Source organism: Vipera ursinii (genome assembly GCF_947247035.1).
Source record: "Vipera ursinii genome assembly, chromosome: 3".
Taxonomy (NCBI): domain Eukaryota; kingdom Metazoa; phylum Chordata; class Lepidosauria; order Squamata; family Viperidae; genus Vipera; species Vipera ursinii.
Genome location: NC_139516.1, coordinates 94,376,164 through 94,391,135, shown reverse-complemented (window position 1 = coordinate 94,391,135; position 14,972 = coordinate 94,376,164). Strand labels below are relative to the sequence as shown.

General features: G+C 41.4%; 1 protein-coding gene across 4 annotated transcripts in view; it reads right to left on the bottom strand.

The window, feature by feature from the left end:
* KCNT2 (potassium sodium-activated channel subfamily T member 2) overlaps positions 1 to 14,972 on the bottom strand; it is a 267,504-nt gene that overhangs the window by 145,812 nt on the left and 106,720 nt on the right. For all 4 annotated transcript variants that reach the window (XM_083358889.1, XM_083358890.1, XM_083358891.1 and 1 more), the window contains exons 2-3: positions 14,795 to 14,874; positions 1,125 to 1,224 (exon numbers count right to left, since the gene is read on the bottom strand). In XM_083358889.1, the coding sequence (XP_083215015.1) occupies positions 1,125 to 1,224; positions 14,795 to 14,874 (180 nt within the window). The remainder of the gene's footprint in view (positions 1 to 1,124; positions 1,225 to 14,794; positions 14,875 to 14,972) is intronic.

Sequence of the window (14,972 nt, the reverse complement as noted above, 5' to 3'; positions counted from 1 at the left end):
AGGGGGTATACATGTATGCATGCACACAAACAACAAACAGGTGTTTGGGATGAAAAACTAAGATTTTAGAGATACTGAGGTGAGTGGGCGTTCATTCTGTGATCTCACCTTTACTTTTAGCATGTAATTGATACCACTAATGTGATATTGAGAATCATCAGTAAAAATCAACTAACCCAAGGACAGAGAGAGAGAAATTATACAGAATCAACTCCTGCTGGATACCTAATGAGAATGAAATGCTTATGACAGGGAAGCACTAACTAATACAGGAAAAGGATAATTACTAAAAGCAAAGTGATAGAAAAGAATGAAGAGAAAGCTTTGCTCTAATGGCCAAAGATCTCAACCGAGGCAGGAATACAGATAGTCCTCAACTTACAACAGTTCATTTAGTGACCATTCGAACTTACAGCACTAAAAAGTGACTTTATCACCGTTTTTCACACAACCATTGCAGCATCCCCATGGTCACGTGATCAAAATTTGGACGTTTGGCAACTGACTCATATTTATGACAGTTGCAGTGTCCCAGGGCCATGTGATCCTCTCTTGAGACTTTCTGACAAGCAAAGTCAATGGGGAAGCCAGATTCACTTAAGAACTGTGTTACTAACTTAAACATCACAGTGATTCACTTAATAACTGTGGCAAGAAAGGTCATAAAATGGGGCAAAACTCACTTAACAAATGTCTCACTTAGCAACAAGAATTTTGGGCTCAATTGTGTTCATAAGTCAAAGACTACCTCTATTTGATGTTCCAAGTAATCAAATATTACAAAAAAGTCCAGAAGCATCAACACAGATGGCAGACACTGTATATCGCTCACCAATCCATATAAAAAAATAGTGCATTGTAATGTATATTATGTGAGATACATTAGCAACAACAACCAATGTTCTGGTCTCCTTTACATTTTACTTTATCAACAATGTGCTAATTAAGATTTGCTCGCAATAATAGAGTCCTCTCTACCTGCACATAATGAAATTTGGAATTGGATTAAAATGACTGCTCTAGAATTAAAAATGTGTAAGGAGATCATGTGTTATGCATGACTGATTTTAGTAAAACAATTTCTCAAACATTTTGAGAGAACAATTAAAAGAAGTCAAGATTACCATCCATGTTGCCGATATGGATCATCCAGGAGCACCCGAACGATATATAACATGCAGCTTAAAAGTTTGAGTGAAAAATTGAATAAACGGATTCTCAGGCCTGTTGGGGGAAAAAAGGAAAGTGAATTAAACTAAATTAAGAAAAGAGTTCTTGCAAGTTACTAACCTTACTGAAAAGTGATATCCTCAGGCCTGTCAAAAATTGTTTAAAATATTTAGAATGTTAAAATATTAATAAATGTATTTATTTTAGCTTTTACAAAACCATCTCCCCTTTATCTTTGAACAATCTTCCTTCAAGTGGGGGAAAAAAGAAAGAGAAAACAGATTAAAGTATTAGTAGACATCCAACTCTACTCTTTTTTATTCATGAAGAGTCAAGTTACTCATTTGAAAAGATAAAAAAACAGAAGAGTATCAGGAGCAAGCAACAACAGCCACCTGTGAATAGCTTAAGTCAGCAACATTACTGACTTCCACTTATATTACAAGAGTCTACCCAGACTGCCTGCTGTCTCCTAGGAACAACCAGAGAAGTTTCATGGATCTTGGAAAGGGTTGAGCCTTATGCCTCTTCATGCTGCACAAGGATTCAAAGTTAATCACCATTTGGCTGGCAGTTTCACAACATCAGGGCAAAATGGGACAACCCACTGCTGCCAATTTGCCATGGACCAACTCACCATGGCCAGCTTGCTGTGGGACAACTCGCCGTGGGACAATTCAACACTTTTAATTATTTAAAATAATTTAAAAATAGTTTAATTTTTGCCATTCACATTTCATTTTATCTCTCCTTTTCCATCCTTTTCTCTACGATCCTGTCCCACCATTTCTTTGATATTATGTAAGTTTTTTCCTGCGGCAAATTGTCTGGGGCAAATTGTCCTATGGCGAGTTGGCTGCGGCGAGCTGGCTGTGCCGAGGTGTCCTAGACACACATCAGGAGGATCCACAGTGATATCTGTGGTAGATATAAATTAGGTAATCAAAGCCACATCCCTTTTTAATGTGTATTACAGGCATTGTATGCGTGTAACAAGGAGTCAGGGCTGGATCATCTGGTTTTATCTATCACTTTGAAGCCAGTATCTGCCACTTCAGACACTCTTGGCTTTCTCATTGGATGAAGACATAGAAATGAAATTTAATTTAATTTAATTTAATTTATTGAGATTTTTATACCGCCCTTCTCCCAAAGGGACTCAGGGCGGTTCACAGGGCATAAATATAAATAACAATACAAACATTAAAAGACAATTAAATCAATGCCCAAGTTAAAACTAGAATAATAAAACAAGCCTATAAAAAACCCATGTACCCCCATCAGGCCAGACCCGCTAGTTCAAATAAATGGGTCTTCAACCCGCGACGGAAGGATCGGAGGTCTGATGCCATCCGGAGCTCAACCGGCAGTTGGTTCCATGAAATGAAATGAAAATACCCACATAAAACTCAAGCTAATATGTCTTGTTGTCAATCACTAGGTCAAAGAACAACAACTTGCCTATGGGAGAGAATCCAGAAAATGTAATTGATCGTTGTTACCTTTATTATCTTACACAATTTATTTATGGAGTACTGTGGAAACAATGTAAGTTATTTGAAGCATATTACTGTTGACTAACAGTTCATAATCTATGCAATGCAAAAAAGTAGTCATGGATACAGGTTAACTGGCAATCTTACGAAGCAAAATAACATTTCTATAGCACACCAAGCTAGATACAATTCAAAGATGCATTTAAAATGAGAAGAACAAAATATCTAAAATAGCTAACGCTGTTATTATAAGTGCATCATATTTTATATGTCATGGAGGATTTTATATGCAAAAATATATTATCAATGACTAAAAGATCCGTAAATATGTATATAGAGAAATGCAAATTAAAGTATGCACTTCTTTTTGACAAACTAATGACAAGATCAGCTGAAATGAATTTAAATATGCAATTAATGCAATCAATCAATTATCAATGTTCCTTTCCATGCATATCTAATCAAGGTAATATTCAATTTTAAGAAGGCACAGGTGGCTTTCTTTTGCCGTCTATTATCTAAAAGCTGCTTTAGCTTGTAAAGGACATAGATTGAAAGCCAGAAATCATCATCAAAGCAAAACAAATATCAGTATTTGTGGGAGCAAGAAACTCCAACTGAAATAAGCAAAAGTCCCACTGATGTATATCAGATCCTGCCTTTAACTGGCCACTGCAACTAACAAGGGTGAGAAATTCTCTGATATATTATTCATCATTTTTTATTCTCCTTGCATTATTCAGTGATTGCTTCCTACTCTGTCAAGAGTACCATCTGGCAGTGGCAAATGATGAAAGCTAATGGCACTGGAAGTTTTAATAACATGTGCAATGAACAATTACATAGTGTTTTCAACATGTTTTGGAATCAGAGTTTTAATATCTTCATCACTGTGCATTTACAGTGTGAGGATGCATCTATCATAACTATAAATTCCAGTTTAAAAAAAGAGGACTGTTATTTGAAAGTCACCAATACTCTTCACATTAGTTAAAGCGACAGATATCTTAAAATTTGTAAATTTTAAACAGAGGGCCGTATCGTCACCGGGAGTGTCATCTCCGCTCTGTACAAGCGGTGAGACGCTCCGACCCTCTGTACTTCCCCGGAGGACCCGGGAGCGAAGGTGTGCAGCCTCCTATGCTAAGGCTGGTCTACCTGAATGCCAGGTCCGTAGCTAACAAGGCACACCTTGTTCGTGACCTAGTGGAGAGCGAGCACGCGGACCTGGCTTGCATCACGGAAACCTGGCTGGGCCAAGAGGGTGGTGTCCCTCTGGTTGACCTCTGCCCGCCAGGTTTCCAGGTGCTGCACCAGCCTCGGACCCATGGGAGGGGCGGGGGAGTGGCAGTTATCATCAGGGAATCCCTTAGCCCGCGAGAGATCACCGTCCCTCAGATGGTCGGGTGTGAGTCTCTCCTACTGAGATACGGCCCGGGGGCGCAGTTGGGCCTGCTGCTGGTATACCTACCACCTAATCGTGCAGCGGCAGCCCTGCCCGAGCTACTCGATGTACTCTCAGGGTTGGTGGTTGAATTCCCAAGACTCATGGTCTTGGGCGACTTTAACCTATCGTCCCTGGGAGGATCGTCCGATCTGGCTCGGGAGTTCATGGCTTCCATGGCGGCCATGGACCTGTCGCAAATAATTTCTGGACCGACTCATGAGAGAGGCCACACCCCAGACTTGGTGTTCTTGTCTGGACGGTGGCGCGATATCGGTGGGGGTGCCACGACTGTTATGCCCCTGTCATGGACCGATCATCACCTCGTGCGGCTAGACTTCCCCTTTGCCACCCCCCGCCGTGGGTGTGCGGTGCCAACCAGATGGTACCGCCCTAGGCGCCTAATGGACCCTGATAGGTTCCAGGCAGCGCTTGGGGACGCACATGCACTCCCTGCTCACAGCTCGGCGGATGCCTTAGTGGAAGCCTGGGAGAAGGCAGCCACGGAGGCTCTGGACCGAGTTGTACCCTTGCGGCCTCTGACCCGGTGCAGATCCCAGCGAGCCCCATGGTTCACCGCGGAGCTCCGGGAAATGAAGCGTCGGAGACGGGGCCTAGAGAGCCGTTGGAGATCCAGTCGATCCGAATCCGACCGATTGCGATTAAGAATCCTCACCAGGTCTTATCTCGCTGCGATAAGGGTAGCAAAATCCAACTACTTTTCCACCCTCATCGCGTCCGCAGATAATCGCCCGGCTGCCTTGTTCAGGGTGACTCGCTCCCTACTGAACCAAGAGGTGAGGGAGGAACCCTTGCAGGGTCGAGCCAAGGAATTCGGTCAATATCTGCTGGATATAATTGCTCGGATCCGAACCGGCCTGGACTCCAACTGGGCTGAGTTGGAAGAACAAGGCATGGACAGTCTTGTCGACGTCATCTGGGAGGAATTTGATCCTGTGACTCCTAAGGAAGTGGACAGGATTATGAGGAGGTTGAGCTCCTCCACATGCTTACTGGACCCGTGCCCTTCCTGGCTGGCATATTCAGCTCGAGAGGGGACACGAGGCTGGTTCCTGGCGGTCATCTCCGCTTCTCTGAGTGAGGGTCACTTCCCCACCGCCTTGAAGGAGGCGGTGGTGAGACCTCTCCTCAAGAAGCCCACCTTGGACCCATCCTCATTGAATAACTTTCGTCCAGTCTCCAATCTTCGCTTCCTTGCGAAGGTTGTTGAGAGCGTGGTGGCGCACCAACTCCCTCAGATCCTGGATGAAGCGGTTTATCTAGACCTGTACCAATCGGGCTTCAGGCCGGGCTACAGCACGGAGACGGCATTGGTCGCTCTGATAAATGATCTCTGGAGACCCCGGGACAGGGGCCATTCCTCTGTCCTAGTCTTATTAGACCTCTCGGCGGCTTTCGATACCATCGACCATGGTATCTTGCTGCGACGCCTCAAGGGACTGGGAGTGGGAGGCACGGTTCTGCGTTGGTTCTCCTCCTTTCTCCAGGGTCGCTCGCAGTCGGTGTTGGCAGGGGGACAGAGGTCGACCCCGAGGCCTCTCGCTTGCGGAGTCCCTCAGGGGTCGGTCCTCTCGCCTCTCCTGTTCAACATCTACATGAAACCGCTGGGTGAGATCATTCACAGCTTTGGAGTAGGGTACCATCAGTATGCTGATGACACCCAGCTTTTCATCTCAACTCCAAACAACATCAGTGATGCCCTCGACGTGATGTCCCGCTGCCTGAAAGCGGTCCGGGAATGGATGGGGAGGAACAGGCTTCAACTGAACCCGGACAAGACTGAATGGCTGTACGTACCGGCAAGCCAGGATACTCAGAACATCCCATCCCTTAACATCGGGGACAAGTTACTACCCCCTGTTGATAGGGCCCGCAACCTGGGTGTCCTCCTTGACTCGCAGCTCTCCCTGGAAGATCACATAGGAGCTGTGACCAAGGGGGCCTTCTCCCGGGTTCGACTAGTTCGCCAATTACGGCCTTATCTGGACCTGGATGCCTTACGTACAGTCACCCATGCTCTTGTGACCTCTCGCCTAGACTACTGTAACGCTCTCTACTTGGGGCTGCCCTTGAGATCCACTCGGAAGCTTCAACTGGTGCAAAGTGCAGCGGCACGGACACTCTTGGGAGCCTCCCGATACTCCCATATCACACCTCTCCTCCGTGCGCTGCACTGGCTTCCAGTTGCCTTCCGTGTGAAGTTCAAGGTGCTAACAATGACATACAAAGCCCTACATGGCATGGGTCCGGACTACCTACGGGAGCACCTTCTGCTAATGTCAGCACCCCACCGTCCTGTGCGCTCCCACAGAGAGGGCCTCCTCAGGGTGCCACCGCTCAAGGAATGTCGGCTGGTGGCCCCCAGGGGGAGGGCATTCTCAGTGGGTGCACCAGCCCTCTGGAACAGCTTACCAACCGAAATCTGGATGGCCCCCGACCTCCGCACCTTCCGGCGCAAATTAAAAACTTACCTGTTCCAGCAATCCGGCCTGGCCTGATAGCTCTAATTGGGGTCCCAGTTTGTATTTTACTATTGTTTGTTTTCACTGTTGTTCATTCTGTATGCCTACCTTTTTCTGTACACCGCCCCGAGTCCCTCGGGAGAAGGGCGGTTTATAAAAACAAATAAATAAATAAATAAATAAATAAATAAATAAATAAATAAATTAAAAGTTCTATGATGGCTGATACAACTGATACCTTCCAATAGGAGTGAAAATCCTTTCCATTTAGCCTTCAATCTTTAGGGTCATAACTACCCACCATTTTATGTTTACTTTGACAGGGAAACATAGTGAATACTCTCACTCACTATGTTCCGTTGCTCATTTATTCTTGCAATTTAACCCTATGAAATTGAGTAGGTTGGGAAGTAATTTGTAAAGAATCACCAATGAGCTTCATGATTATGAAAATCTTGCCTAATTTTTATAGGTAAGCCTCATCCAGGTCATGGTTGTCCCAAATGTGCTTTTCAAAAGGCAACCTGACCTTTTTGGGTTTTTCCCTTGAAAACATTTTGATTCTCATCCAAGAAGTTTCTTCAATTCTTAATCAAGCTTCTTATCCAAGAAGCTTCTTAGATAAGAAGCAGAATATCTTTAAGAGAAAAAACCAAGAAAGTCCTGTGGCCTTTTGAAAAGCACCTTTAGGTCAGTTATGTTGCTTTTTAATAAAATATCAGAGTTAATAATTATATGGATTCAAAAAGGAAACTAAATATACTACCCCGAATCAATAAATGCAAATCCTCAAGCATTTCCCATTAAAGTTTATCAATCACTTAAGTAATTTCCCATTGAAGCTTATATTTCCATAGCTATTCCCCTGTACAAAGTTGAGGTTGAGAAAGCCAATTTGGATGGTACTCCCCCAAGGGACTTAAAGAGGTTCACAGCTTTCCAAAGAGGTTCTTAAGACATTTCTTATTCTAACCTCTTTTTGTCATACATTTGTTTTTACTTCATGTATAACACAGAAATGACCTGGTCAACTGAAATAATTGTTCCCCTGTGTCCTCTTCTCTTACAGCACGTACTGGAAGTATTACAGTTAATCAAAACTGAGGACTCAGTTCTCAATATCTATGCTATCAACAATAAATAGCTGTTTCCTAACATTTCTGTTGGCTCACAGTGTTGTCTAGCAGAGATTTCTCAGGTCCCATTTGTAGCAAACTCACCTGTCTGCCAAAATTAAAGCACTGATTCACAATTTGAAGAAAGAGACATTCCTGTTTCTGCTTGACTTGAGATTCCACAACAGAATCAATACACATGTATTCAATTCTCATTCTAGCTGTTGTTTACCCTGTATAGAGACAAACTGATGGGATCACCTATACCAGGGGTAGGCAACCTTGGCTTAGGAATTCTGGGAGTTGAAGTCCATGAGTCATAAAAGAGCCAAGGTTGCCTACCCCTGACCTATACTAAAAGAAAAGGGCTTTAAACATCATTAAGTATTCTTCTTTATAGGCTGCTCACAGTGATAATTGCATGCTTAGTTCAAATATTCCATTCTTAAACAGGCCTAGTTTCAGTTTATTAGACTACTTTCTGATTATGTCAGGGGTGTCAAACTCAATTTCATTGAGGGCCACATCAGCATTGCGGTTGCCCTCAGGGGGCCGGGTGGGTATGCTCTGGGTGGGCGTGGCCTACTGGGTGGGCGTGGCTAGAGTGCATATGGCCTGGGCACGGCCAGCTCTACATCGTTTGCATCAAGGGTGCCTATGGGGGCCTGGGCAGGAGTAGGACAGATCTGAGGGTCTCTGGCAGGAGGAGGGTCTCTGGGCCAGGGCCAGGGCAGTGGGGGCCGTTCCCTCACTGTTTCCAGGATGGCTTCGCGGGCCACATGAAACCATTTCACAGGCCACATCTGGCCCCCGGGCCTTGTGTTTGACATGTCTGTATTAAGTCATTGAAATATGTTATAGCTAAAGCTACCCCTTTTGGTAGATTTTGAATTCTATTGTCTATTATGCAGTCTTGTGTGATTTTATGGCTATTTCTTGCATTTGTATTTTAACTGCTCTTTTCGTTTTGTGTGATACCTATGATTATAAAAAAGAAAGTAATGCACCAAATGTCTCAGTGGAAATATATGAATAGTGGCTTTAGAGATTATTTTTTATAAAAGTTCAATTGCAAAATAGATTATTAATTACAACAGATTGCCATATCAAGTATAATCTACAAATTAGGAACGTATTCAAGAGCAACATCCTACCTAGTGATAGATTATACATTTTACTTTTAAGCAAACACAGTATAATGCTGAGGAATGCCAGTTAAAAGATTACAAGATAATTAAGATGGAGGGGTGGGTGGGTATATTTTTGTGATATCAGGTAACTAATGATAGTTGTGATTATTGGCTTATTGGCTTCTGACTCACTCATTCATATTTGCCTTTCTGGGTTCCCATATTTCTTGGCAGCCTGAAAAGACAGCTGCTTTTTTCCTCTGCACAAGGCTGGCACAATTTTAAGTTCCATTTTGAGAAATGTTTCATTGTAGACTAGATTAATTGCCTTGATCCACCCCAAACCTTTCCAAAATAGCTCAGCTCATTTTAGTTTGACTAATTTGTTCACCACTTCAAATTTTAAAGTCAGCATGACCATATATTTGAAAAGTGATTGTGAAAATTTTGAAACAGATCTAACTGAATAACTTTATTTATATACAAAATATGTACATTTCCCCCCCATATATTGCTCTGAGCAACCAACAATTAAAAGGAAAAAAGATCAGAATTCAAAATTACAAATTGACAAAAATAAAAAATGATAAAATAATTCAGCATAAAACATATCCTGAAGAAATCAACAAAAAAACAAATAGTATTAAGCATCACATTTTGTTTTATTTTTATCTTTTTTCAACATACATTATTTTACTTTTATTAATTTTTTTTCAATATTTGTTGAATTACAGGATATCAGTGCTTAAAATGTATTTTACATTTCAGGGAGTTTCATTAAAGGTGAATCCTAACACTTATTATAATGTGACATTTTAAGGGCCAGAGCAGAAAAATGTAACTGGTCAAAATTCTGGGAATGGAGTACCGTATTTTCCGGCGTATAAGATAACTTGGCGTATAAGACGACCCCCGACTTTTGAGAAGATTTTCAAGATTTTTCGTCTTATACACCGGAAAATACTTACATGCCAGTTGCCAAGTGTCCGACACAAGCCCGATTCAGCCCCGTCTGATGCAGATGGTGCAAAGCCTCCCTTTTGAAGCCCAAAGGGGCTTTTCCTTCCACCCACCCATTTGAGACTACATTTGCAGACGGAGTAGCCGCGTGTCTGGAGCCAAGCCCCGCCCAGGAGGCAGTCAGCCAGGTGGGCTCGGAAGACGCGCTGGAGAGTCGGGCTTGGGGCGGCCATGCCGAGGCTGGCTAGTGAGGGCCGCTGTGTGGTCTGCGGGCGAGAGGGACACCAGGCCCACCGGAAGTCCCCAGAAGTTCCTGGAACAGGCTGGCGGCGGGTGGGCGCTCCCTCCCTGACCCGCCGGGGAGCGTCTCCCAAAGTGCAGCATTTGGCGGCCGGGAGTCCGTCGGCCTTGCCACTGGCGAGCTGACCCACGGCTGGGGCCGGGGCCCAGGAACCGATAGCCAGGTGAGGGTGGGGGGAAGGAAAGCCGGGCGCGGGCTTTTGTGGCTGGTTGCGAGGCCGGATGCGGGCATCTGCCGGATCGCCAGTGAGTGGTCTCAAGGCCCCGCTGAATGTTGGGCCTGCTGGGCTGACATGCTGCCCCCTCTACCCAGGGTCCTCCTGCAGGGGTAGAAGACAATTGCTGGGAGAAATAGCAGGTAGCAGGGCACACTCTGCTTATGCTCAGATGCCGCTTGGGTGAGGGTGAGGGGCTTCCTGCCGCTCCCGGGGTCTGGCATTTGCAAGGGGGAGGGGAAGGGGCTTAGAGGCTCTTGGGGGTGGGAAGGGAGAGTCACGTAGGAGGGGGGACTGGACTAAGGAGGCTTGAAGTTGCTTTGCACGAACGGGGACGCTCGATTGATTTATGTACTATATTCCGGCGTATAAGACGACTCGGCGTATAAGACGACCCCCCAACTTTTGAGAAGATTTTCATGGGTTAAAAAGTCGTCTTATATGCCAGAAAATACGGTAAGCTACAGATTTAAGTAAACAAAATAAACATATCTGTAAAAATTCCTTTGGAATCAGGGAAATTATTCACATAAGCATCGGTTTACAAATGAACCAACAATAAACCATATTGTTTAATCTGTTTAATCTATTTCTATACACTGACTGATGAATGTACTTATTTTTACTGTAAACAAACAATATCCTCATTATAACAGTATTACAATTAAAAGTTACCTAACAGAAAAGTATGAGCATACAACAAGTAATATTAAAGGATTAAATTCAGTCCACGTGGTTACCGTGCACAGAGAATTATAATTGTAGCTTTTTTAAAAAAGACTTGCTTTATGTTTTGTACAGGACATTCAGCAAGTATCCACACTAAAAACTGATGAAAGGTCCAACTATAGCATCATGCTCTCTGTGTAGTGGAAAAGTGTTTCCTCTTGATGCATTTATCAAAAGGCAAAGAAAAGTGTCTGTTTACCAGATTAACAGGATCATTTATCTCATCTTCTTCTCTATTTGACTTGCTATTTATCCAGCATGTACATTCATACTGTATTCACCATCAACCTTCATCAGAAAAAGTGACATTTGTTATTTAGTCTAATCAACCTTCATTTCCTTCTAATTAGCTTAAATTTCCATTTGCTGCCATTATAATTTTATTCAGCAATTTTATTGTCATGAAAAAGGAAAAAGTGATAATTATTGCTTACAGTCTGTTTCTGTTTTATAAAAGATAAATTAATTGATTAAGATTCCCATCTTGATTTTTCATCAATTTATGTCATAACATTTTTTTAAAAAAGGGGGAAAAGTAGCAGGATACTGTAATCATATAAAAATGAAGCCACAGAAATCAAGAAGATCTGATCATTAAAAGGAATCACTAAACCATTCATTCATTCATTCATTCATTCATTCATTCATTCATTCATTCCTAATTTATACCTAATATTTCTACTTAAGACATTCAAGGTAGCTAATACTGTATTCTAAAATAAAAACCTGAAAGAACTATATTATTCATGCAAAACAAAATCCCCAACTTATTTCTCTTCTAAAAACAATTTTTGCAATTTATAGGTCTCAGTTGGCTAATTCTATTAATCCTGAGCAATTTGGATTAATTCATTCTTCGGGGCAAATTAATTCTGAATGATAGCACCATGAACATATTTTTTTTTCATTTTCTAATAAGCTATCAGGGTATTCTCAAGAGATTTAACTGAAAGAGTATTAGATTCGTGAAATACCAACCAAAGATTTTAAAACTTGAATAACTTTCCTAAAATGACATCTCAGTCTAGTTTCTTAAATATTAGCAAACATTTTTAAACATTAAAAAATTCAGTAAACTATTTCATGGTTGACCAGAAGTCAACCAAGTTTCATATTAATAAAATTTTGCAAGAAAAGTAAAGAAAAATGAAGGAAAATAGGATCAAAATATATAACATAGATAAATCAATTGGTAATGTCTAGAATGATTTTTTAAAAATCCATATATACAATCTCAAGTTTCAAAGGCTGGATAATATATAACATCTTGGTCAACCATTCTATTAGGAAGTGTATCTCTCACTTTTTTTTCTTTTCTCAATGTGTTACATCTGCACTAACATGCTATAATCAATGCATACCATGCTTAGGTTTAACTACAATATGAAGCAGACCTCTGAAGTTAATTTATCAACTCCAGTTAAAAGATGAGTTTGTTCATGTTAATTATAGATATAGTCAAAATATTTGTGTAGATTATATCCATCCAGTTCGCAATATGCTAAGCAAAAACGTTCCCAAATCACAACAAGTGACTGCCCAGGATGTTGTTAACAATTTAACAGGAAGCACTTTAAAAAAAAAACAGTTTATCTAGGAAAGTGGAAGTCCTGTCATTCATCAGAAGTGACAGGCTTTGAGAAACTGCTAAATCCATGGATCCATTTGACTAATTAGCCACCTACTGCAATGATTGGTGTATGTTTTCATGCTAGCTAGTACTAATGTTTTTTCTATGCCAGGCAATAATATAGTTAGCTGGATACCTGCCACAGTCAGAGATAGGCCAGCTCAGGCAAAACCTCTAGAAGAAGAAGAAAAAAGAACCTTTTACTAATATTTGAAGACGGCAACTGTAAAGATAGTCACAGGCTGGTACAGGTTGAGACCAGGTCTCCAACAAACAAGCAAGGATTCCATGGTTTTTAAAAAAGAGATAAAGAGATGTGTAATTGAGAGTTCTAAGCACAGTATGACAAGTAACCATGAGAAAACTAGGACTTTAAAAGTTGTTTTTAGAGTCAGGGAGGGAGATCATTCAATAAACCAAGCCAAGTTCTATCAAAATACAGTCTATTCATCTGCTGGCCTGCTTTTTGGCCAATCAGTCTAACCTGCAGACTTCCACCCTCTGTTTTTGTATCTTTGAAGCACGCCTCTGCTTAAGACAGGGTGGCTGAGAGGCTATCAGAGTCCCAGTAGGGAGTCATGGGGGCTTGCTGGATCTGCCCTACCCACAGTGAAGTCATTGGCTTCACATTGCTAGAATCACCTTCTCCAGGACTCTGATCCCAAGATACCCATGGCTCTACTTCCTTCTCCTCTTCTTCCTCCTGGTCCAACAAGGCCACAGCAGAATTGTACAAACTGTATTAACCGTTTTCAGCTGTTATTTTATATTCCTAACCTCTCAAAACAGAAGCATTTTTGTTGGGTGATGAAAGCCCAAGATGAATGTTCAGATAGTCCTGATAAAACATATCCCTGTTGTGAAAGCATAATGATTGTTACGTATCATTTACTGGATTTTCTGTTTTGTCCCAATGAAATTACTATTTTATTCGTGAGGGGGGTTGGATAGACTCATCTGTCATTTTCATATGTCACAGTACTGTAATGTTTGAGAACCTCTGGACTATGATTTTAACTACACTTACATTAATTACATTCTGGCATCTCTTATAATAATGTTTAAATTAAGTCAAAATTTCTTGTTCACACTATACATTAAGCATCAAAAGATGAGCTGCCGAGGTTTTCTGCCTGAGCAGGTGGTTGGACTAGATGACCTCCAAGGTCCCTTCCAACTTTATTATTATTATTGTTGTAAGTTATGGTACATCAGCCTTTTCCTTGATCTCACACCCATTCTAAATCAGAGCTCACCAGCTGCACTTACAAAGTTTTTCTTCTCTTTTCTTCTCCAAATATCCTCTTCCTTTTGAAATCTACAATTTGCATTAAATCTAGATTAAAGTTAATATCAATCCTACTTAGCTCAAACCACTGTTTAAAGCTGTGGTTACTGAGATTAAACATGTTTTGTTAAATGTAGAAGTGGGCTCCCATCTTGGCACTCAGCAACATTGACCCCCACAAATCACAATACCAATTTGGTAGCAAAATCACTTATTTTCAGTAGTGTGATTTTCCCAACATTTTCATCATTATAAGTCCTTCTATTTCCCCTCACATAATCACCAGAATCCCTTGAAAACAACAAACATGGATAGAAAAATACCCTTTAGTAATGAAGTGCCAATTAGATGACCCTCTGTTTAAAGGCAGCCTTGCTTAGCATTCAGCTATGTGCACAAATAACTTAAATTACATAGCTAAATTAATAGATAATAAATGGAAATTAAGCTCCCTATGAAGTGCCCCCTCATTTTTGGGACAGGACATAGTAACTGTATTTCTGAATCAAGACAGTAGTGTGAAGGGGAAAAGAAAGGGTTAAAAATAAAAAAGAAAGGAAAATTGTATTTGAGAGGTGGAAGAGAACATTGTTCTATTAATTGTATCTAAGACATCCGCAGTGTAACATTTGCAGTACAGTAGGCCATTCCCTTTGTCTTCAAATAAAGCACTGAAGAGAAACAAGTAGAACAAAACACTGATTGTCAGATCCCTGAATTCCCCGGGTGTGCATAAATCCCAGTAGATGTAATATGTACCCATTTCATGCAGTCATCAGGCACTAATTATTGGGAGAAATATCTGTTACCCATATGTAAGTATAAAGCACTTACTTGATCTTTGGTTTTTGATGAAAAATAGTTTTAGCCTCTCTTTAAAGGTATTGTCGTTCATGTAGAATTCAATTTGTACTCTAAAAAATAACCAGACAAAATAGTTAGACATCAGTCTAATTAAATCAGATTGCAACACATAATAATTGCCAATAGGTCTTTTTGTGTTTACCTATTT